At 35.9% G+C, this 25,510-nt stretch overlaps 4 protein-coding genes across 4 annotated transcripts in view; 1 reads left to right on the forward strand and 3 right to left on the reverse strand.

The window, feature by feature from the left end:
• On the reverse strand, positions 6,195–9,607 carry LOC105174835 (eukaryotic translation initiation factor 3 subunit I). Its single transcript, XM_011097052.2, has 8 exons — positions 9,279–9,607; positions 8,602–8,817; positions 8,106–8,233; positions 7,797–7,916; positions 7,615–7,704; positions 7,229–7,315; positions 7,057–7,136; positions 6,195–6,426 (listed from the first exon to the last, which is right to left on the reverse strand). The coding sequence occupies exons 1-8, from the start codon at positions 9,460–9,462 to the stop codon at positions 6,351–6,353; spliced, it is 981 nt and encodes a 326-aa protein (XP_011095354.1). The 5' UTR covers positions 9,463–9,607; the 3' UTR covers positions 6,195–6,350.
• Positions 13,507–15,595, reverse strand: LOC105174842 (endoglucanase 9). The gene is made up of 5 exons (XM_011097065.2): positions 15,273–15,595; positions 14,604–15,107; positions 14,377–14,526; positions 14,002–14,277; positions 13,507–13,920 (listed from the first exon to the last, which is right to left on the reverse strand). The coding sequence occupies exons 1-5, from the start codon at positions 15,498–15,500 to the stop codon at positions 13,594–13,596; spliced, it is 1,485 nt and encodes a 494-aa protein (XP_011095367.2). The 5' UTR covers positions 15,501–15,595; the 3' UTR covers positions 13,507–13,593.
• On the forward strand, positions 17,670–19,512 carry LOC105177451 (mannan endo-1,4-beta-mannosidase 5-like). Its single transcript, XM_020692065.1, is given in 5 exon segments — positions 17,670–18,000; positions 18,091–18,285; positions 18,390–18,512; positions 18,583–18,748; positions 18,751–19,512. Coding segments are annotated over 5 exon segments (1,242 nt in total). The 5' UTR covers positions 17,670–17,682; the 3' UTR covers positions 19,191–19,512.
• Positions 20,432–25,510, reverse strand: part of LOC105174851 (SCY1-like protein 2) — a 10,103-nt gene continuing 5,024 nt past the window's right edge. Inside the window, exons 8-14 of the mRNA XM_011097075.2 lie at positions 25,168–25,254; positions 24,513–24,626; positions 23,654–23,782; positions 22,849–22,911; positions 22,060–22,221; positions 21,846–21,964; positions 20,432–21,719 (exon numbers count right to left, since the gene is read on the reverse strand). Of these exons, the coding sequence (XP_011095377.1) occupies positions 20,771–21,719; positions 21,846–21,964; positions 22,060–22,221; positions 22,849–22,911; positions 23,654–23,782; positions 24,513–24,626; positions 25,168–25,254 (1,623 nt within the window). The 3' untranslated portion in view covers positions 20,432–20,770. The remainder of the gene's footprint in view (positions 21,720–21,845; positions 21,965–22,059; positions 22,222–22,848; positions 22,912–23,653; positions 23,783–24,512; positions 24,627–25,167; positions 25,255–25,510) is intronic.

Consider the following 25,510-nt stretch of genomic DNA (forward strand, 5'->3'; position numbering starts at 1 on the left):
GCGTGAATAATACATACTTGATACCCTCATGAATGCACAATGACCTTTATTTATCGGCCGATGAAGAGCAAATTTAGAAGTTGTAGCAATTTGTGATACATCGTAGAAAGCTGCATGTACTAATAGAAAAAGAACAGATTGCTATTTGGATTTATATTTAAGAAGTTATGACTATTTGAACGAGTCATGTCAGTCAAGCCTACTTACGCAAATTTAATTTTACCTGCTGATGCCAAGTTAGCCACCATCACTTTAGGAGTTTGTTGAAAATTTTTTGGCATGATATGTCTCATGGTGTTAGAAATACGTATAACTTGTCATCTCTAATATCTGACAAGTTATCCTATTGGATTTGGTTTATTAGCCTGCCATGTTAGTATAATAGATGGGCTATGGGCATGATACCTTGCTTATGGGCCATTTGGACTAGGCCTGCTGGACCGATTATTTGCATTAAGTCTACTAGTTGGATGTGGCACATTTGATTTATATGTACAAAAAAATTATAATAATTAATTATTATTTTATAAAAAAATTTACTATAGGAACAATGATAATATGAAAATGATTATGATAAAGAATAAATAATTTTATAAGAGAATATTTAAATATAAGAAAATGAGTGAAAAGTTATCAACTCAAAATAAATAACTATTTAAAAAGATAGTTTTTTCCACCGGTAGATAGTGGAGATATGAGAAAGTTTTAGTGAGTAGAAAAAAAAAGCATACTAAAAAATAAAAAAACACCAAAAAAATATTCTCCTTTAATATACAACATAAGTACTCCATTTCAAAGGTTTCTTCTTCTTCTTTGTTTTATTTTAGTATTTTATTTTAGGAAAAATTGCGTAAAACCCTCATGTGTTATGAAAATTCAGCTAAAAAATTATGTGTTAAATATATAGGCAAAAAAAATTCTATATTTTTTGAAATCCAGCACACGCTCCTTTGGACATTTGTTTTACTTAATGGTATTTTTTTTAAATTTTTGTTATACCTTATTGATATAAATTATTGTTATTAAATGACTGTTGGATCTTTTATGATTGTATCAGAACCATAGGATCTAATCAACTTTTAATAGTCATATTCAATAAATAAAATTGAACGGTCCAAATTTTATGTATTTTAAAAATATATATTGCACATATATATGTACAATTATGTCTATGTATATGTATAGCTATAGATGTCGATGGAGGGCAGCCGCTCCACCTCGTGCCTAGATCTGAGTGGGCGACGATGCTCGTCGCCCGCCAGATTGGTCGTGGAGATAGGAAAATCCAATTCAGTTACGGAGAAGTGAAAGAGGCAAAGGCGATGGTGAGGGAGTTCGCGAGGTGGAAGCAGAGATGCGCGGTGTGGGGCGTGCTTGACGTAGATGATGATGTTGTTACTCTGCATCTTTTTTCTTTCTTTTTTCGATTTTTTTATTTTATAAATTTTAACATATGAATTAAATTAATTATGTGTTTTAATATTTAAATTGTCAAAAATCAACATATATAGTTTGGTGGAAGGCAAGCCACCAATTTAAACATTGCAATATATACATATAGAATTATTAAAGAGATTTAGTTGAGAATTAAATTATGAGTATTTATTTCTGAGAATAGGGATTCTTTCAGTCGTGGGTTTCGAAACATGTATGAATTCGTTAATTTAAAATTATTAATTAATTAAGTTATTAATATTATTTAATTAGTGTCTTTACTAATTATAGTTTATGATGTCCGATGTAATGTTTAATCGGAAAATGATTGAATCCGCTATTTAAATTATTGTCATATTAAATATCACATTTGATATAAAAAAAAATACCATAGCTACTTAATTAAATTACCAAATTTGTTAGATTTAATTACTATTATTATAGTTAATTTGTTCAATCCCATCGGGCCTATTGATCAAATGTTTAACTGTAAATGTTGGGATTTAATTAAATTTTATAGTAGCAATAAATTGATATAAAATTTTTTAGAAATATTTAGAAATTATATTAAAAGTATTAAAAAAATTATTTAGAAAATATTGTATTTATTAAAATAAAATATGATATTCTTGTAATAATTCAATTATGATATTTTATTAAGAACAATAGTTATAAAAACATGAAGGGTGTGAGCAAGTGAATTCTTATTAATTGGTTGATAAATTAAATATATACCTGGAAAGTTTAGTTAGTTAGATTATAACGAAAAAAAAATATTTCAGTATAAATGGAATATTAAAAGATTAATTGTTGAAAATTGTATGAATAATATTTAATGTTCTATTTAGAAATTGGGATATTCTCGATATACTAATTATATTCATTATAACTCATTATAAGATCCAAGGATAAGGTAGATGACCAAACAATTTTCTATTTGCTAATTAAAGCGTTGTAAGGTCGAAGTAAGTAGATAATTAGTATTATCTATATATGTTTCCCTTTCTTGTGATACTACTTTTATGTAAGTTTGTGACTCATGCTGAAACTAATTTATATGAAATTGTATGGATGCTGAATAATTTAATTTAAATGACTATATTGTGAAAGTGAAATGAAATTCATTGAAGTATTACCTTGGTTGAATGACGTGTTATTGGTGCTTATAAATGAAAATGTATAGATATATAGTTTTTTGTTACTAGTTGCTTAGAAGAATGGTGATTTTATGGAAATGAGGGAGTGCAGAAAATTGAATATAATTGTGATGTGAATACTCCTTGATGTTGTTGAATAGCCTATGTGGAAAAATGAAAAGAAAAGAGCTATAATGCGATATTAAAATAGCTATGTGCAATATAAAAAAACTATGATATATGAAAAAAGCTATGATAGGAATTGACAGAGCTATGATGCGAAATGAGATTGATGACCCTTCGTGACATATCAAGGGGATTTACTTAAACATTATATAATAAATGGTGAAATTAAGTTGGTGGAGAAGAACACTATATCACCTTCTGGTAAACAGATTAGGAAAAGAGGAGTATTGTCTTGTGATGAATTGGTTGTGATATGTGATAAAGTTGATTATGCTGAGATTAAGTTAACTATATTCTATATATGTTGTTCATTTTGTTTTGTTTGGACTATATTCGATGTAAGATAGTGTCAGTTATTTGTTTATTGAGTTGCAAGCTAATTCATCTGCTAACATTCCTTTCAAATATAAATTTTACCCAGCGAGGGCTAAGTCCAAACCTTACATTAGTCAGATCGAGCCAGTATGCAGTTTTCTTCATAGTCAATAATAAAAATGAAAATCACGTTATTGGAGTGTATAAAGTCATAAAATATGGGTGATGTGGCAAACTAATTATAAAAACTTTATTTTGTTATGTTTTATATATATATATATATATATATATAATCTTGTGAATGGAGAGTCAATTGTGCTTGTGGTGATAGTGGGATTACGTGTGTGCGTGTCTGTGTATATATACTCCGTAGGGATTGCATTATGTGCACAATTACATATATAAATACAATTTATTTTAAGTATGATATTTAGGGGAGAGATGTAGTCATAGTGTTGTTAGAGGGTGCTACAATAGTGGCATGAGGACATGTACTTCATTCTTTAGTTTATATACTTAAAAAAAAGGCAAGTAAATCCAAGGGCAATAAATTTTTATATAAATTAAAAATTTACAAGTATAATTGTAAAAACACTTGGGTTATAATGTTTAATTTTATTAAAATTGTAAAATATAATATTTTTGTGCCTTGGCACCGATACTAACCGGTTCAAAGCAGAAACTGCAATTGTTGAGTTAAAACCGATTGATTTTTAGTTGTCGAAGCATTTTAATAATACAAAAATATACTAAAATAAAAACTATTTGTAATAATAAAAAAAAAACGAGATTAGTTAAAATATATTCAATTAACCTAGGAAAAAATAATTATCTTATCACTATATTAAATATTAAAATAAATTTAGGGTTAAGTATATATAGACCAAATCTGAAAATGTAAGATTATATCTTTCTCCAAATAAGTTTTAAAATTACACTTATATTCCTCAGAATTCCTCAAAAAATTCATTGCTTACATCTAGCTCCATTTTTGTTAGGTTTGAACAAAAAATATCGACGTTAGCAAAGAATTTACATAAATTTTAAATTTTATTGCGCATTTAACATTCTTATATAAATAAGTTTGTACTTATGAGAAAAAAAATATAATATTTTTAACCGCACTCCCCATATATATATATATATATATATATATTATCTTTTTATCCCTTTCAAAGTATAAAAATGTACATAAAAATATTACATGATGGACAAAATTAAAGTTTTATGTAATTTTTTTTTGCTAGTTTCAAATTTTCAATTTTTTTGGTCAAAACTCTAATAAAAAGTTGTTAGGTGCGAGGAAAGAAATTATAAAAGGAACATAAGCATAAGTTTAAAACTTCTACGAATTAAAATTTAATTTCGTATTTTCAGATGATGTGTATGTACAATTCTAGAAAACGGCACCCTCAGATGAGGCGCCGTTACCATTCTCCAACCACTGCAATTTTTGGTCCATTAGTTATGTGGTTAAGAAAAAAAATGATTTTGCTGAAGGGTTATTATACATATGAGCTGTTGAATTACTGAAAGTTGAGGAAGAGAACGGATCATCTACCAAATATGTATAAAGTACAGCTTTCTACACCTGCAAGTTCAAAGACTGACCCACACCTACTACTGTCACTGTCGTCATTGTCATAGATGCCAAATTCCAATGATGAGGGTGGTTCAGTTGAGTTGCGCGTTCGTTCAAGAATCGGAGGCACCTTAAAAATATACGGACATGGAAGCCGCTCCCACATCACTTGTAGCTTTCTTGCACTTTACACTAGCTGCCCAAAGCTTCATGCACGTTCATATGACCACCAGTGGTACGCACCGCCAACCATGTTCTCATCATCATGCACGCCAAATGTGGTCACTTACATAATGGTTCGCTCAAAAAATATCTTTTCATGGACAATTATCATTTCTGCCTATGCCTGATACAGAAGTTGGACCAGTGCTTCGGCTTGTTTTCCCAAATGTTATTCCATCATAGACCCAATGATTTTGCTTATGCGTGCCTGTTGTCCGTGTATGCCTATAAGCATGCGGTACTAAATATGTCGTTAAATATATAAAAATATTTTTAAAGAATATATGTAAAAATACATATCTTAAAACAAAAAAAAAAAAAAAAAAAAAAAAAAAAGAATGCCCAGTTTGCAAACACAAGTAATAGAGATCGAGCGAGAAACTCAAGGCAGCTTGCGAAGTTAACGAATGCCTGGTGCCTACCAGGCATTTGCAGCATCAACCCTAGAAGCACCACTCTTTTTCCCCTCCATGAGTTGAGTTTTTCTTCACCTTCAGAATTGATGTAGAGGAAACGAGCTGATCCTACCTTAAGATACGACAAGACCTTCAATGACGTGATCAAAAGATGCTCTGTTCTTTACTTGCATCTTCCTGCTCCGATTTCAGGGTGTATATCATCGAGACAGCTTTGTCTCCCATTGTGTGATTGATGGATTATTTTCAGGCGATCATAAATGTCCAAAAGCAGCGCTATATCACCAAAACGCAATTCTTTTTCCGGCTTGCCGAAAATAACATAAATCAGTACATGATACGCAATATCTAAATTCATGAGGTCAGTTTCATGTCTACGTCACAAAAATTGATTCTATACCTTAACTTGGATTCCTAATACAAACTGATACAAGTTACAGTAGTAGTAATCAAGCCTTCACCGCTTCCCCATTTCACAGCACTAGATATTGGTTGGACACTGATAGACTTTTACTACTTTTTTCTTGGAGACAAAATATTAAAAATCAACAAAGTGCAACTAAGGTCAAATTAAATATGCAATGTGCAATTAAGGATGAAACAAAACTTTTATCTGCTATTTGCAGTATTAGATAACCCAAATCGTCCTAGCTTGGATAAAGCCTCTGACAGTAAAAGTTGACAAATGCTGACAATGCCAACATCCGAATATCTTAACCTTACACAGAACTCCGGGCATTCGAGCAAAAATTAATGCACAGGCTTCAAAGGTGATATTGGACAAGACCACCTTGGAATTCAAGGTACTAATTCTGTCCAAGCATGAACATATCAAGGAAGACGACTTTAAAAATCATAAATTATATACCACGCATCAACCCACTCAGACACTAACACCAAAAATAGGGGAAAAGAAAGAAGAAGATTATAGAGAAAAGAATAAATTTTGTAGCCTTGGACAGTTCTGCTCCAATGGAAAAATCGCAACCCAATCTTTCAAAACTACATCATTACATGAAACCAATAGAAGACAAACTACAAAATCCAAAAACTTCATGTTTAAATCTTGATATTAAAGTAATCTGGATCAAAATGGTGCAGCCTCACATATCCATCTTCGCCTCCACTTGAGAAACTATAAATACAAGATAGGAGAAAAATCGTTAGATTTAAGCCACACCCTTGCCAGAGTCGTCATATACAGGTGATCATTAGAAGTGGAGACACAAAATAAAGTAATCATGTTGCAACCAGTTACTAATATAATGAATAGGGAAGTTTAACATTATCGCTTGCAGACATAACCGCCCAAAAGTTGTAGCTACTACTAGGACATGTCATGCAGACTCCATTCTCACATCACACTTTATTAAGGGAAAATGCTGGTGGAGGATGATATTGACTTCTTCCTAGTTCTGCTTAACAAACGCCAGCCTCATAGACCTGCTTCGCTTAAGGAGAATAGGAAATACAACACCATAAACCCAGGAATACCGTTACCCCATTGACAATCATATTCAGTGACAAGCATAAAAACCTTTCATCGCGAACCACATATGCCCAAGATACACTTCACACATTATTCTGCAGCAGAGGTACTTTACATAAAGTTTAGTTGTCCTCATGGTGGAACAAGTATTTGCAGAAAAATGAATTCAAACATAATGCGAGCAGAAATGAACAAATATGTGAACTTCAACAGCTAGGCAATTCTAATCGTAGTAGGGGTTTGTGAGATGAAACTGCACAAAGAAAAAATTCCCACCTTTTACCATCAGGATTAAATGCCAAGGCATTTATTGGTCCAAAGTGGCCTTTCACACCTCCAATTTCTTCTGTAAGGATCTATACACAAGAGCACAAAACATCATCAAAGAGCTGTTAACCTCATTGAATCACTCCATAGTAATTTTGGACTTACAAAGACATAATTTTACCTTGTCATAGAACTTAGCTTCAAATTTTCCAGCACGATGATCAGTTGTGGTGACAGCTGATGCATCCTGACCACCTCCAAGAACCACCTATAAATGCCAAGAAAGAAGTCACAGAAGAGAGCAAACATCTATTTGGGAATGGGAAATGATAGAATTGTGACCAATGTATTGAAGTAAGAAGCAATACGCAACACCACATCCACAAATACCAGAACCCAGTTCCAATGGGTACTCAAGCAACTGGCACCAAACCAAATATTTTCATTCAAACAAATATAGAATAAAAGTAAAGAATATCCACACAACTTGAAGATTCAGGTAAATGAATACAATGCATGGCAAGTAGATAACCACACTTGCTATCATCTTCTTCGTCTGAATCTTACATGATCAAGAAGTGGAGACATGGCAACCGCATTTACTGGACGTTCTGTTACATATGTCTTGATAAGTTTCAATGTTCGTATATCCCAAAGCTGATATATGAGGACAGATTAGTCACAGGAAATTGATAGAAATATCTATCAATATAGATGAATATTAAAGAGACATTAAGAAGAACAAAAACCTTGGCAGATTTATCTAAAGAACCAGTGAGAAAGTGAGAACCATCTGTGGATTTTGAGAGTGATGTAATAGGTTTTTTGTGGCCGTCCTCCTTGTCAGACTCTTTCAGTAATTTTCCCGTCTATAATTTGAAATAAGACAGAAGAATCAATTGTTAGCAAATAACGCACTGTTGGAAAAAATTGGTGTCATACAGAATTTAAAGTGCAAACTCTATGGTATGTTCTATAACAACATAATTATCTCTAATCACAAACCAAATAATAGTTTTTTCACTGCAATTAGCACCAATAATAAAGAAAAAACTAACCTCAGAATCCCAGATACGAATTACAGAATCCTCACCAGCACTTATGATGGTCCTGTTCAGAGGTCCCCAAACTGCTCTGTTAATTCTGCCCTGAGGCCCCTTAAGAATGAGAACTGATTCACCAGTCTCTGCAACTCCAAACCATAACAATTTAGCAGCTCGACAGTAAAGTGGTTTGGCGGGTTCAAGATACAAATGGTATAATTCCATATCAAACAAGTAGAAGATTAATTCTGAATAGTATCAATGACCATTTCAATCACTCCGAACCCATCTCCTTACTTCTCATCCTGAAAATATCCTTATCATCCATCCTAATACAGCACTATGACTGTTGATGGGATTGTTTCAAGCCCCTCCTTTTTTCTAGCCCATAGAAAAAACTAAAAGCTCATCAAGTAGGTATACTAAACCAGAAATTTCCATTATTTACTAGATAGAAGTACAAAAATCTGGAGTAGTTGCTTATAAGAAAGAGGAACTTTAAATCACTCACGATCCTCCGGATCTCTAGCAATGCGCTTGATGTGAATAGCAGACGGCAATCCCATAAAAGGATCTGTTGTTATAACAGCAAGCCTATCACCAACTGCAAAATCAACAGACCTAGCTGGTGAATCAAAATTAAACGTGTAGAGTGGAGTTCCCGTTTTGACATCCCATAGCTTTGCAGTCTGATCTGCACTTCCAGTTATAAGCCTTGTGGAATCCCCTATAAACAACAAAAACAAATCCATCATTTGTGTTTCAGATACATAAATGTGCCACCAATTTGGTAATTGGAAGTATGAAGAAGACAGCATATTTTCCAGAGTTAAGATATCTCATTTGCCCCAAATCATGGTGTAACAAAGAAAATTCTCAACGTGACTTGACTACTACCATCAGCTGGTACTTAAATACACGCTAATTTAATGTACCCGAAAAAACTAGAAATCAGATAAGAGTCTCAAACTTGCATAATCTCCACAGGTGTAAATAATTCCAGAAACCCAAAAGGGCAAAGTCGAACCCTTTTTCCCCAAAAAGGAAACAATTATCATGTATCCCGAACTTGTCTATCTCAGAGGTCAAAATAACGTTCGAAGACGAGCCAAACAAGAAAAAGGGAAGAATATGATAACGAAAAGGAGCAGCAGGGGTAGGGCGAGAGAAGAAAGAAAGAGAAAGTACTAGAAATATCGCAGGACCAAACAGCGCCGTTGTGACCGCGATAAGTGCCGAGGCGCTCTCCATTATCGGCGAACCAGACGGTTGGATTATGATCTTTGGCACATGAAAAAAGTAAGTCCCCGTCTCTATTATACTTGAGAAAAGTGAGAGGCCTCTCATGGCCTTTCATCAATATCGGCCTCATTTTCAGAGTGATGAGTAATGGAGGAATTCGGAACAAGGAAATGAAAACTCCGACACGGGCAGAGGGCAGAACCCTATTTCTCTGTTGTCTCGAAGGAGGCCGAATCTCTTGTTACGCACCACCGACTTGCCCAATATCAGCATACATCCCTGGGCTGGGTTTTCATAACTAAGTGGGTTTTAGTAGGCCTCCTTCAAACCCTGATGAAGCCCAAAACTCCCCTGTAGCTACCTATTTTCATCATTAATAATTTTATTAAATCATAACTTTGAAAACAAACTTACATATTTTATTTTATGAAAAATTAGGTTAAGTAATAACCTTAATAATATGAATTTATTTTTTAACTTTCTTTAGTACAACTACAGTATTCCTTCTCTTAAATTTTAATATAAATTTGTATTGGTCTATGCAATTCATCAATGTTATACAACATGATTTAGAGAAAGGCCATTCGACCAGCTGAAAGAAGGACAACCTACACCCATGAAGAGGCCCAAGGATGCAGGCAAACCATCGCACTCAGTCGAACCACCCTCTAGGAATTCGAGGACATATCTTGCGAGGAGGCTGATTTGATCAAAAGCTCTCACCGGAGGTAATCTTCAAGATTTCCTTCATATTTGTTAGAGGCTTATCCATGGCAACTGCCTGCCTAAGTTCCAAGGGGCCTGCACTCATCAATCGAATGGGGATTGAGGCTATAAAAGGAAGCATCTGTTTCTCGATAAAGGGTAACCTATTTTCGCAACAACACATACACTCACGAAACACTAATATTTTAAGCATTCTAGTGCTAAGCTATAATTCTCTATTGTTTTGTTTTATTAAATTTTTATTTTGTAACTGTTCACAGATTTGAGCGTCGGAGTGCCAATGTACTTTTTGCAACCATTTTAAAATTTGCAAAAAATAAGACCGGAAGATTCCAAGTCAGACACGACCTAATCAAGCAACTTTTTGCTCGCATCAAATATAATAATAAAAAATTAAAAGATGCAAAAAGAATTCCAGTGCATAAATATTATAAAAGATATATTATTGTTACAATTAAAATGGTTTCAAAATTAGCTAATGAATTTATTTGCCTTTTGTTACAAAATTGTGGACCAAAAACTGAGTAAACTCCAAGCCCACTTGGAGGCCCATCAGTTGACTTAAGCCCACCTTGAGGCCCTCAACCCCACCACTGTTACCCGACCCAGGTTACTTATTATATAAATCTAAACCGTAACCCTAACCCTATTCTCATCACTTCTTCTTCTTCACCTCTTTTTCCGTCGTCTGCTTTCCTTTTTCTCCTGCAATCTCCCATGGTTGTTTTCTTTCTTCTCCACTGTTAACTACGGTGGCTTTCTAAAGCCAAAACAATGGATTTTGGAAAGCAACCTAAAACCTTTCATCTCTGTTGATTCTCTACCACTATAAATAGGAGCTCGACTCCTTTGTTATATACACAAAAGCAAAATCTGTTTTTCCTTTCTCCTAATCACTTAAAGTTCTAAGTGAACGAAGTGAGTGGTGAGTCTGTGGTGACCAGTTTCTGATCTTTGTGATCTGAGATTTTTTTGAGGAGCAACTGTGGGTTTGGTTCTGTTGTTTGGGTACGGTGCCTTGTGACCGTGTCCCTATTATTTAGATTTGACATTATCCTAAGCCATTTTCAACAAAGCTTTGTTATTCCTTTATTCTTTTATTGATCTGTAATATTCATTATTGGTCTGTAATATTAAGGAGTTTCGTACTCCAAATCTTCTGTAATAGTTAGTTAGGTTTCTTCGTGTAAAGAAGGTACCACGGGGTTTTATACCCTATACCTTTAGTTGTTAATTTTATATATAATCTTGTATTGTAAAAAGAAAATATTGAATAAATTATTGAACGGTTGTATCGGATTCAATGTAAATCTAACATATGTTATTAGAAAAAGATTTATAGTTGGTGCACAATGCATGTGCAATTTACTAAAGGATTAAATGCAATTTTGGTCCTCTAACTATAGTCACATTCCATTTTAGTCCTTTATCTATCTAGGGTTTGATTTTGGTCCTCTATGTAATTAAATTGCTCAATTTTAGTCCTATTTGGCCGGAAAATTAGCCAAATCGCCGGAAAATTCCACGTGGAGCCTATGTGGACATTTAAATTAGGGCTGAGATATAATTGGTCAGTTTTAGCTGATTTGGCAATTTTTTGAATTTAAAAAAAAAACAAAAAAAAATTGACATGGCAACTTTCTCTCCCCTCTTCTCACCGCATCTTCTCTCTAAATTTCCGACCAATTTCCGATGAATCACCGGACACCACCTATATCAGTCGACTCCCCATCATTAGGCGAACGTTTCCCCTCCATCAATTTGAAATTTCATTGCGATTTGACGCTGGGCTCAAGAGGTGATCGACGCGACTTTCCACAATCAATACGCCACCGTCCGAACGAATTACCATTTCGCACCACCACCGTTGGATTCCTCTCATCAAGGCGAGTCGAACGACACCTCTCCCAGCCATTTTCATCAACTGCTCGACGAGATCAGTTCTTTTAAAGTTTTGCGACGCCGCCACCTTTGAACCGCCGTTAATACGCCGTCGTCCGAACGAATGACTATTGCACACCACCACCGTTGGATTCCTCTCATCAAGGCGAGTCGAATGACACCTCTCCCATCCATTTTCAACAACTCCTCGACGAGATCAGTTCTTTTAAAGTTTCGCGACGCCGCCACCTTTGACCTGCCGGATCACCGTCGCGGACCACCACCGTTGGACTCCCCTCGCCAAGGCGTTTTCAACGAGATCTCACCCATCAATTTTCATCAGATTTTTACGAGATCGGAGTCTTCGAACGCCGCCGTCCTCGCCGCCAGCACAGCAACAACCCTCCATTATGTTTGGTTTTGTTTTTAACTTATTTTTGGGTATTTTGTGGAGATAGAGAGAGAAAAACAAAGATAAATAAAAATAAGTTAGAGATAGTGTGTATGTTTGGATTTATTTTTGGAGATAATATAAAATAAGTATGTTATGTTTGATGTTGGGTAGTGGGGAAACAAAAAATACTGTTCATTGTCAAATCATGTCTCTTTTATATATATTTATATATATATATGTATAAAAATATATATAATTTATTTAGTTGTGAGTGGATTAAAATAAATATTATTTCCTAATTATATATGTATGGAAATGAAAAAAAATAATTTATGTAAATACACTTTTAAAAATAATTAAATGCTCTCTAATAATGGATTAACAATATTTTTTGTTAGTTGTTCTATTCGAGGTGATAAATTTAAATACATTATTCAAATAATGTAATATATGAATTAATCCCGTAGAATAATTATATTATTTTATATTTTTTAAAATTTTTAATTATTCCAATGATGTAGAAAATATTACGTATAAAATATTAAGTGATTAAAATAAAATATATTTATATTTAAAAATCAAATACTTAGAAACAAGATGAAATATTTAGAAACAAGACAAAAACATGGCAAAACAAGCAATGACAAACATTGCTTCTGTTTTGGGCCATCTCTGAGATGGCCCAAAATCGAAAACAAACATAAGGCTCCCTTTTCCCTCTTTTTCCACATCTGCCATGTCATTTTTTTTTTTTTAATTTGAAAAATTGCCAAATCATAAAAATATAAACCAATGAGGTTTCAGCCCTAATTTAAATGTCCACATAGGCTCCACGTGGAATTTTCCGACGGTTTGACTAATTTTCCGGCCAAAATAGGACTAAAATTGAGCAATTTAATTACATAGAGGACCAAAATCAAACCCTAGATAGATAAAGGACTAAAATGGGATGTGGCTATAGTTAGAGGACGAAAAATGCATTTAATCCATTTACTAAAATATATAGATGGAGGCCATGAAAAATAGAGTATATAAAAAACAAAAAAGAAAGAAAAAATTAAAATAGTAAAGAGTGAAAATGAGGAAAAGAAGAAATTTGCATTAACTGAAGGTGTTTGGTTTGCTTAATAAGCAGCATACACATTTAACTAATGCCCATTTTTGAGGCATATATATATAAATATATATACACTTGGAATCAAATTAAGAGTAGTACGTAGATAGATTATATATATAGCGGGTTGATGATGATGAATATCATTAGTTGATCCCAGCAAAGTATGCCAATGGTCCAACAATGGCGGCATTAATATATGTAGCGGGCTCAGAATGAGAGTAATCAGTGCGTTGGTCGGGGAAGAAATCGTTCTGGTTGGGACCTCCAACAATTGCGCCAGTTAAGATATTTTGGTTGGGGTTTGGTGTGTAGTAAAATGGTTGGAATCCAGCCTCACACCCCAAGGATTGTGGATGATCTTGGAGGGAGGGTAAAGAGGATCCCCTGTGGTGAATTCTCCTGGGGTAGTTGCTTCCGTATCCAACCATGTAAGACATCTTCATTGGATTATCTCCTAATATGTAGTCCACCTGCATCATCATCAAACTTCACATCTCAACTTGTTCATATTTAACCATGCATATATATCCTCCAATACTCAATACACATACTTGTCTTTTGGCCAGGATTCTCAATGTCTTTGAAGTGACCATAAGATTTCCACAATTGAAAGTATGCTTTGAGGTTGCCATATATTTGGAGTATGTAGTAAGCAAGAAAGTTATAGCTGTCACATACTCCAGATTGCTTGCACTCAGCTTATACATTAAACCACCTGCTGTGTATTGTGTAGTGGAGGATGGGGAATTAGGCAGTATTCTACACATGAAGTCCTCAGCCTGTTGTCTGAATGGCTCAAATGTCTGCTCTTTATCCACTAAGCTTCTCTGCAATTTAAGTAATTAAAAATATTTAGAATATTCATATATACATATTGTCTTAATTAATTTAAAAAAGTAAATAACAGAGATGGATTTATTCTGTACCCTTGCTAGGAGAACACGAGCACCAGCATATTTGTTATCCCAACTGAAAATGTCAGTTGCATCATTTGCCCCTAATGATCTTATCAAATTCAGGTAATAAACCTCATTAGTTGCTCTGAAAAGCCATGCTGCTCCCCATAACAACTCATCCTACAAACCATATACCAACAAATTTCTTGAAACAGCTGATGATACAGAGATAATTAATTGATAATAATCAGATATACCGTGTAACCCGAATAGGAGCAATAAAATGGGCAGACAGCAGAACCAAGCGAGTCGCTGTAGGAGCCTCTGTACTGTATTGCAAATTGCATGACGGTCTTTGCAGTCCTCAATAGCAGTTTGGAGTAAGTGGGATCAAGTTTGCGGAAAACAATGGAAGCAGCAGCCAGCGCAGCTGCAGTTTCAGCAGCAACGTCCGACCCTGGATTGCTGGCCGACACCGAATACACACTTCTGGGAGTGTCCATATCTTCCGGCCTCTCCCAACACTTGTGGTCAGCATTTGGATCGCCCACGCCCACATAGAGCTTACCAGGTGTGGCCCGAGCACACTTGAGCAGGTAATCCGTGGCCCAACGGATGGCCTCCCTGTTGCTGGCCAATTGAGGCCCCATTTTCTTGCCATACTCGATGTAACCCCACGACAGCATTGTAGTTGTGAAGGCCATTGGGAAGTTGAACTTGACATTGTCTCCGGCATCGTAGTATCCTCCGCTTAAGTCCACCTGCACGCACAAATTAATAATAATATCATTAAACATTGGAATATATATATTGAAAGTAGGCCCGAACGTAGTATTTGGATAATGGAATATTAATATGAATTGTTGCATGTGAGGTGCAGCACGTATATATGGATGGGGGTAATGAAGAAGATATAGACGACGTACACCGGCCAGCTGACCATCGAGAAGTCCAGAATTACCCCTCCAAGTGATGTGTTGGGAGGTGGGTGGAGGAAGCCTGCCGGACCTCTGGCCTTGGAAGAACAAAATGGATTTAGCGAGGGCATCTCGGTAATTTGGGTTCCCAAGAGCAATTGGGGAGTTAGAGAGGAATAATGTGAAAGAGAAGAAGAGTATGGGAAAGAGAAAATGAAGGGTAGAGGATGATGGCATTATAGTAGTTGAGGAGGTTGATGATATCTGTCAACCTCCAAACAAGAAGCAGAGGCAGGCAGGGTGGCTTAATTAATTAGTTTGTGTGTGTGTGTGTGTTCATTAGAGACATGAGCATGGGGGGCTTTATATAGGAGTGGCGCCGGTTAATGCAACTGCGTCAATTTAGGCTTTATAAATCACAACTGCTAATTGTTTACTTCATCACCAGATTCTCTATCATCTAAAAGGGATGGATGGCTTCATTTGTTGACCAGTCTCCTGATTTGATAAATATTTTCTGGGTTTCTATTTTTCTCTCACTAAAACTTAATTTTATTGTGCATTGACTGTAATTATGATTGTTATTAGTTAATAGGGAGATGGGGTGAGGATGTGTTGGGCGAAATGAAAAAAAATATAGGGGCTGGAAGTCGAGGTGGTGCATGCGAAAAGGAAAAGGAGGAGGTGGAGGGACAGCCGGTGGGGGTCCCTTATGGCTTTAGGCGCATGAATTAGTAGATGTTATGGTACACAGACAACTGAAAAACCGGAATATAACGCCCATTTGGATAAAATAAGAAAGAAAGGTGAAATGAAGGCGGGAATGGTGGTGAATCCCTCCCCATGGATCGCGCTAAGAGAGAGAATTAGTGGGATTGATTTGAAGTTTGATCTTCTTGGGATTTTGTCTCACTTTTCTAATCTTAGTCTTTGTTTATATAAAGATGAGTAAGAGTGAGTATGGTATAGTAATAGCTCATCCTTTTTGCCTTAATTCAGTAGAGAAGCTCATGAGATGAAGCCCACTCAAAATTGTTTTATAAATGAAATATGGTTGATAACATTCAACATTGTATATACCCCAGATGCATCACATTGTTGGGTACACACACACTACCACTGTTTTAATTATTAAGACCCAAATCTCTACCTAAAAATATAAAGTCTCTACTTAGGGAAAAGCAAAAGAACTGAATCATTGAGACATGTGCCCTAATTTTACTAACTCCACAAAATATAAAGTTTAAAAAAAAAGACTTGGCAATATATATATATATATATATATATGTTGTGTGTGTGTTCCTTGTATAATTAATTACCTTTCTTTCTTTTCTTCCTTTAATTTAGGTAAGTAGGTCGGGTGATGGGTGAATTGTTTTTACTATAGTCGTGAGTAGTGGTTCTAGTCAAATCAAGTTCATTTGGATAGAGATATATATAGTTTGTGTATGATGATGCATGAGTGGTATAAGTATTTGAAATTTGAATTTGGAGAGTCAAATATTCTAAAATTTATATATTTATTTTAGGATTATAAACATTATTATTGATTCTTTTTTATAATTGTTGTTACTGTTGTATATATGTATGTAAAATTGAAATGAAATAGAAATAAAAGAGCAAGTTGGTCTTCTTAGGATGATGGAGAAGAAAGGGTTGTAGGGCAAGTTAATGAAAATGAGTAATTAACGATGAAGCAAGTAAAGTGCAAGAATGTAGGCTTTTCAAGGATATGTAACTTCATTTTACGGAAAACCAACTACACATCACATCTAATCTATATATCAATTCAAGAAAGTCAGCAGAGAAGTTGTTGTTGTTGTAATTAATAATATTAATGGAGAGCGGCATAATTACATATACAAATACGAATATTAATGAATCACGTCTTTTCATGCATTTATACCATCAATATCATATATCCATCATCATTTCCACCACCTTTACTCAATCCCACCATTTCTATTGCTTCACACCGCAACTTCATTATTGGGCTTCCATTGTCCATTAAGGTTATTATTGGGCTACGCACACACACAATCCTCAAGCCCAATTACACTGCACACACAAATAAATAAATACATCATTTCAGATTACTAAAAACAACCCTCAACTTGCTTAAAACATCATCCATTCTATGTACCAACTCTTGCTCTCTTCTTTAACTACTCCCACGTTTCACCTTTCAACCAACTAACTTCCTCCCTTCCCTTCTCATTTCTTCTTCTTCTTCTCCTCCACTTTCCACATATTCAAACCCTAAAACAATAACACCATTTCCAATACTTGCACTCCACCGAAAACTCACTCATCTTTCTATATTTAGCATATTTCCTTATCTGATATTCACTATAAATTGCAGCTTTGCATGCACCAACTCATCATCAATTCATAATTAATGGCTTTGGTGGTTTCGGCCATGTTTCTTGTGTTAATGATGTTGTTTGGAGCAGGTTGTCAGGGCACAAGGGTTCCCCTTCCCAGCAACTCAGCCTTTGTTAGAACAAGCGGGTCTCATTTTGTTCTCCACGCTTCTTCACCTTTTCTCTTCAATGGCTTCAATGCCTATTGGATGATGCACCTCGCTTCCGATCCCATCCAACGCTACAAAGTCTCTCATGTCTTCAGAGAAGCTTCTGCTGCTGGACTCACCGTTTGCAGGACTTGGGCATTCAGCGATGGCGGCGACCGCGCCCTACAAATTTCGCCCGGAACCTACGATGAAAGAGTCTTCCAAGTACGTGCCAACCTATATATACTACATAATAATTACTAATATTGACTTAGCGCACCAATTTTAACTATTTGAGATCATACGTTCATGCAGGGACTAGACTTTGTGGTTTCTGAAGCAAGCAAGTATGGTATTCGGTTGATATTGAGCTTCGTCAATAATTACAATGATTTTGGGGGTAGACAGCAGTACGTCCAATGGGCTAGAAATGCAGGAGTTCAAATCAACACCGAAGACGATTTTTATACACATCCTGTGCTCAAAGATTATTACAAGAACCACATCAGGGTGTGTGTGTGTGTGTATATTGATTCTATGGCATGCACGCAGATTGCAAATTATCATTAATATTATTTTTAATTAATTTGACGTTACGTACGTACGTTTTGCAGAAAGTTGTAACAAGATTCAACACCATTACTAGAATGGCGTACAAGGATGACCCGACGATCATGGCATGGGAACTCATAAATGAGCCCCGTTGCCAAATTGATTACTCTGGAAGAACCCTTAACGTCAGTAGTATATAATAAGTAATTTCTTTCATACATTCGAAGAATTAATGCATGTGATAAATGGGTGCAGGGGTGGGTGGAAGAAATGGCGGGATTCGTGAAGTGGTTGGACAAGAAACACTTGGTTGAGATAGGGATGGAAGGATTCTACGGAGACACAATGCCAGAAAGGATGCAATTAGTAAATCCAGGGTACCAAGTTGGAACTGATTTCATCACTAATAAACATGTGGTTTCAGGTTATCGGGGAAAAGTGATGATGAACAAATGGGATTCATGGAGAGATGGATGTCCAGTCATTTGGAAGACGCCAAAACAATATTGAAGAAGCCATTAGTAATTGCTGAATTTGGAAAGTCGAGTAAAGACCCTGGATTCAGTTTGAATCAAAGAGAGGTGTACATGGAGAACGTGTACAGAGATATATACAGATTTGCAAGACGTGGAGGTGGTACCATGAGTGGAAGCCTGGTTTGGCAGCTTATGGCTCAAGGCATGGATGGATACCATGACGGCTATGAAATCATCTTATCCCAGACCCCATCCACTGCTCGGATCATCTCAAGGCAATCTCATGCCATGAATACATTGTCCCATTTGTTCACCAATAATCATCGTCTACATGCAACAAACATTAATGCAACCGCCGGGAAATCCACCACTACCACTACTCCATGAACAAATTATCACATCCATCCATCATTTATTCAAAATAAGACGGACGGATCATGGATAGGAACATGCATCAATGTCCATCAGACAGACTAGTACATAGTTGCGTACGTCACGTGTGGTCTGGTAGGGGGCCCATATATAGATATAGTTGTAGGGGTATATGAATTGTAGGAGAAGCAAAAAGCAAAGCAAACGTCACAGAATATTAAGTGCTATATTTATAATTGCTTGCACGAAGCAATTCATAACATGCATGGGATATGCAGAGGCAGTTTTCCCAGTTATACAATTCCCAACGTCCGCCCCCATACATGATATTCAGCAACCGCCGCTTTTCTTTCTTTTTTTTTTTTTTTCCCCGCTTTGCTTTGTTTCCTTATTCTTGAAAATGAATTACACTTTGAAATTAATTTTATATATAAGTAGGTAGGTAGGTAGCACTGTTAATTTTAATTATTGACATACGCTAATAAATAATAAATATTCCGTGTTCTGCAAGAATATATAATATTTCCCATATATATACACTCATATTTTACATCATCTATTTAAATTATTATATGATGCGTCTATATATGCTTCTAATTTTAATTCTACCTTTTTAAAATTAATTTCTAAATACTGCACATATATATATATATATAGAATCCTCATCAAGCTCATTTTCCTCAATATGATCTTAATCCACCTAATTAATCCACTTGGTAGGAGCGCGCGATAGGACACCTAAAAAGGAAATTCAAAGGTACCACCCAAAATCACACAAAGAAATACTTTTTATTCATTAGAGAGTAGAGTAGAGATAAATGCAAGTATATGAGGCGGGTAGTGCCAACTATATTTATCCCATTAAGAATTGATAGCTTTCTGGAGCAGAAGAGACCACAGGCATTGTGAATGAATAGAATAAAAGGTTAAGAAAAATCATGCATCGTCGCCCTTGTACTCTACAGCATTCAATTCGGAAGAGAAGCAATACATCATCATCTTGACCGCCCAAATTTTACCTGTTCAATACTCTTACAGATTACTATCTACTTGCCAACAATGGATGGATACTAGTAAAAAGCATTTGAATAGCTACGACTTTTAACATTATTAAGATGCAAATAGTAGAATACATTACTCCCAAAAACCACATCGAACAAATGTCTTATTTGAGGTTCATTCTGTGGGCTAACCCCACCATTTGAACTGACAAGGAAACATATATTTCACACTCGGTCGTGGCACTTCTCCTTCTCTGATTGGAACACAAAAATATCACCTCTATTTATTTTTTTCTCAGCTCCCGTTAATGGGTGCAGCCTGTTAAGAATACAAAGAATGCTCAAAAACAGATTTAAGAGAGAACAAAATATTTGCTAACAAGAAGTCTATACCGCATTATGCTACAAGCAAAATTACATCCTATGCAACAATGAACCTCACAATTTGGAGGACAATCTGTATCAAGCACTCAAATGGGCACTTTCTCCATCCACAGCAGATGAGGACATTAAAATGAGTATCCTACAGACGTCCATCTGTACCTTCAACACAAATTGTAGAGAAAAAACATGGAATAATAGTCTCCTCAGCAACTACAGCAAGTCCAGTATAGGGGTTTGCTGAGTTTGAGATTTCATGCGGCCAGAGTAGGATGGAGAACTAGGCCCAGTTTGCCCTTGACTTCCCCTCCCTCGTGCTCTAACTCTACCAACAGCATTTGTCGGAGGTGGAGCGAGCCTTGGTGCAGCATGCTCATTCTTGTTAGGAGCAAAGATGGACTCCAAATCTGCTGCCTTTTCGATGGAAGAACCAAGAGCTGAAGTGCCAAGATTTTGCTTCAAATACCCAAGAGAATTTTGTGAACTGAGTCCACCACTGCTACTACCAACATTTGGTAATGAACTGATTCCTTGATTCTGACTCATGGATTCACCAGTAGCTTGCATGCCAAAGGCCCACGATTCAGATTGAAAGCTCAAACCATTGGGGGAAGTTCCCATATTGATGTTCCCATTCTTTTTAGCTGATGATGCTGTGGTGCCATTGTTGAGAGAGGTTGAAACACTTGGGGCACCACTTCGCCGCGGTGGCCAGTTAGCAAAAGGATCGATATCATCTAAGCTTGACTCTGATGTGCCTTTGTTTCCATTTAGATTTTTGAAGTCACCAAATTGAGTTGCAACACCTGATGAAGACCGAGGGGGCCATTCAACATCAACTGCAGGACATGAGGAAGGTAATTGTTCAGTGGAGGCAACTGATGCTGTTGAGGACATGGAATATGTGGAGATGCCCTGAGCAGGCTGACTTGGTACTGCAGGTTGAGCGGCTGATATTGCAGCCAAAGACGGGGGGACCGTTGAAGCTGGCCTTGCAGGTATCCAGTCTTCATCCCATGATGAACTGCGCTTTGTAATCGATGGGGCTGCGGAAGCAGCTTTATTTATTTGTCCTAATGTGTATCCATCGGCTACTTGCAATGGTTTTACCTCAGGAATTCCGGATTCGGTCAAAGTTACTCCTCTTTTTTCTTCTATTTTCCTGAAAGAAGCAGGAAAGTCAAATTATATACACCAGCTACATGAACGTACAGATTAGCATGGTGAGTTGACATATGAAACAAGTGGTTACAGCACACGTGTAAAAATCAAAATATGGTAATCTCACCTTAACACATCCTTGATGAAAAGCATATACTTCGCAAACTGCTGAACATTTAATTGTTGGGTAATGAGAAGAGGTAAGAGTAGTGGAAGAACATGCTCCACTACAAATTCAATGCCAAACTGGTGAAAGAAAGAGAAGGGACCTCAGTAAGGTAAGAGTGTCTATGATTATCCAGAACTGTTTCATTACAACCAAGGGTGGTCAAATCACAAACCTGCTTCAAAATTGAATTTGCCACCCCAAGGGTACACATAAGAGTTGGAGCAGAATGATCAACAGCAGTACAGCGTTGGATTGTTTGCAAGATATCTAAAACAGCACTCTTATCTAGTATGTGAACCATCTCGCTAAAACATAAGAGAGCATTCACCCTAACCTGACAACAGGAAAAACAAAAGGAAACAAACGAATTGACTTTTAGAATGTCTAGTATAGAGAGAGAGCAAGCTAAAGATTGACCCATCAAGATAGCTTACTACAAAAGCAAGGACTAAAGATAAGGAATGGTGATATTGCTTCCTTGGAGAAAAGAACAACAAACTATATGTCAGTTTGATCTTACTTTGCAGCAACATATAATTCCAAAATCAACACAGGACTACCACAGTTTCATTTCTTCCTCCAGTCATGCTGTCATCATGATCATAAATAAATGGCTAAACAAATAGAGGAAATACAACAAATCTTAAGTGGTCTCAAGTAAGCTTGCATAAGAGAGTAGGAACATCTTTAACAAACTCTTGATTATAACTGCTTCTTTCGTTTGCTTATGGAAGACAGGTATTGACAATTGTACAAGCTCAGTGTAAACATTTGCAACATAAACTCTTACATGTTGCATTTTGCTGTGTTCCAAGCCTATTATAGATATATCTCAATTTATTTGGAAAAAGAATAAAAGTCAAAAAGTTATTATGTGTTCAACCATGTCTGGACTCCACGAGAAAATCCAATTCTCTATCTAACTGGTGGGTGGAATCTTACAACCAACAAGAACACATACCGCAGCAACAGTTGTTTTAAGTGCCAATCCATGAACTCGAGGCAGAACAATTTGCTTGACTAGCTGCAAGAGAGAAAAACAGAGAAAAGAAATGACCAAACAATTAACTTATCAAGGTTCAGCTAGTCTGATTCCCACGAAAAACCAATCTAATTGCAGACAATTTAGCCAAAAATTGCATATGAACAGCCATTTCTATCTGACAGCGAATTGGTTTCCAGTTCATGCAGTCAAATTAAATAAATTATCGAGATGATTAAATGCCTGGTTCCACAAAACCAATTCACCAAATAATTCATCATACACACAAGTGAACAGTGGTGTTAACTGTTATAATCAGTATATCATAGCGATCAGGTATTGAGACAAGAAGACGGTGTCCAAGATGGAATATAGTCCCAAGCAAGTCTTCAGGTTGACCCAAAGAACAGTGCACTTACCCTTCTAGAAGGGTGTTAATGAAAGCCATGGTCAAGAAACAATCACTCCTGAGATAATGTTGGATACTCAATTAAAGTGCAAAGGTGCAAATTCAGTATATGACCTTGCACAAACGAAAATGACTACACATACAACCTATATGATGCAAGTTTGTGTACCCAACTACCTGATTCAGAAAGCATCCCAGCTTAATACCTGGGGTACAGCACACTCAGGCATATTGTAAACTTCATCAACGACAGACACTTAATTTCATTCAAGTATCAGCTTATGGAGAATAACAAATGGCAAGGACAAAGGCTATATATCATGCTCTAATTAGCCCCAAAAAAAAGTCAACAGCCAGAATACAACTAACAATCACCTGTTTATCCAGTTGTCTAGCAAGCAGAATAGTCTGCTTGAGAACTTCCTCTTGCAAACGAGCATCAGTATCATCATAAGCTCGAACAAGAATGGGAAGAACATGCGAAATAAGGTGCTCCTGACTAGCCTGCCAAGTGAAAAAAGAAGCAAAGGTCCCACCCCAGCATGAGCTTCCAATTATGCAAAAAATACCATTTTCAAGAGTCAACGATAGAGGACAGCCAGTACTGCACCCCCCACCCCACCCTATTAGTTAGTTCTACAAGTGCATGCAGTGTGTGCAGGCACTAAAACAAAAGGCATCCACACACTTTTAAAAAAAATTATAAATGAATCCCAGCTTTTATTGTTTTGATACTTCTCATTATATTCCCTCAATATCATTTATTTACGAAGAATAGATTAATAGAATGACATTGTAGGCCTTCTGTTATTCATGTTATTATATTGATTGATACTGCTCTAATCTAATGCATAAGTTTGACTGTGCTCCTAGTCAAATGCAAATCTAATATGTACTAGATTAACTACTTAATGTTGAAGCATTATTTGTGTTTTGAAACGTCGAACGTGTTCATGATTTTGATTTTTAAGTAGTATTACTTAAATCTTTTTCCAGTTAGCAAATGCAACTGACATTGTTCGACAGAAATATAATAATTTCAATCTCAATAAGAACAGTCATTTTTCCGATAGCATCACAACTCTATAAAGAATAGTGGAAATGAAGCCGTAAGTCATGAACATGCTGAGAAACTAAACAATTCACTTAACCACATATGAATTTAGCAAAAGGAGAAAGCATTGCACAGCATTCATGCATACAAAGGACAGCGTAGAACAGAAAATTCAATTACCTTGTTGATTATAAGCTCTGCATGCTTCACAAGTAGCAATAATGTCTCACCTGCAGCCGAATTCAAGACAGGAACAAGAGCTGGCAGGGTTGATAGCTCAAAATCACTTTTGTCCTGAAGCAAAATTTTAAGGCCATGTTTACTAAGAATCATGGAATTAGCCAATATTATAATCTTTTTGTAATTAATAGTTGTATAAACCAGCAAAGAGGGGGCCACCGAATTTTTAATCCAGTGGTCCGGATTCTAATCGGCGCCAAATATGCTAGTAAACAGCCTATTGGGCTGGATTAAACAACATATTCCACCTAATAAGGCCTAAACAAGGCGTAAAGGCATAAGCCTGTGATCTCAAGCTTGATAGTAGTCTAGGAAATCATTTAAATGAGACATAACTAAGCATATTAGAAACAGTGCATGGTTTAATAGATACTTTCATCTTGTTATTTCTAACCTAACACCATCTGAAAATGCCACGAGTACCAAGAACGAAATGGATATAGCTCCACTGTAAACACATGTGAATATGCTTAAACATAAAAGCCAGGTAGCCCATCATGTGGGGCATACAAATACAAAAATCAACTTTCATATCAACGTTAGATATAATCATACCAAAGCGGTTTTGGAATGCAACAATCAACTAATATAGTACCTGGGATTCTGCTATTGTCAGAACCATAGGCAGAATGATAGGTTGCATTACCAAATTTCGGAGCTCTGCACAAAGTGGGGGAAGAACCTGTATGCAGATATTAATCGCACAGTTCAGTTTACCAAACCCTTTCAAAGGCAATGATAAATACAATCAGAAAAAATTCATAGATACATTCATTAAACCCTCACTCCATCCTAACCAAATTATGGGAAGAAGGCAGAGGCTGTTTAAGAAAACATCTAGGGGTATTTTAAGAAGGGTAATGATAGATAGTTATAACCCTAATAACAAGGTCAAAAGCTAGATTAGAAAGATCATATGTTCGAAATGAAGTCTCTTT

The sequence above is a fragment of the Sesamum indicum genome, linkage group LG2, assembly GCF_000512975.1.
Source record: "Sesamum indicum cultivar Zhongzhi No. 13 linkage group LG2, S_indicum_v1.0, whole genome shotgun sequence".
In the NCBI taxonomy this organism is placed as follows: Eukaryota; Viridiplantae; Streptophyta; class Magnoliopsida; order Lamiales; family Pedaliaceae; genus Sesamum; species Sesamum indicum.

Coding starts and splice junctions, on each gene's coding strand:
- LOC105174842 (XM_011097065.2), bottom strand. CDS start 15,500: ATGCCATCATCCTCTACCCTTCATTTTCTCTTTCCCATACTCTTCTTC. Junction 15,108..15,272: donor TCGATGGTCAGCTGGCCGGT/GTACGTCGTCTA, acceptor TTGTGCGTGCAG/GTGGACTTAAGCGGAGGATA. Junction 13,921..14,001: donor GAATCCTGGCCAAAAGACAA/GTATGTGTATTG, acceptor ATGATGATGCAG/GTGGACTACATATTAGGAGA.
- LOC105174835 (XM_011097052.2), bottom strand. CDS start 9,462: ATGAGGCCGATATTGATGAAAGGCCATGAGAGGCCTCTCACTTTTCTC. Junction 8,818..9,278: donor TTGGTCCTGCGATATTTCTA/GTACTTTCTCTT, acceptor TGTTGTTTATAG/GGGATTCCACAAGGCTTATA. Junction 6,427..7,056: donor TTTAATCCTGATGGTAAAAG/GTGGGAATTTTT, acceptor TTGTATTTATAG/TTTCTCAAGTGGAGGCGAAG.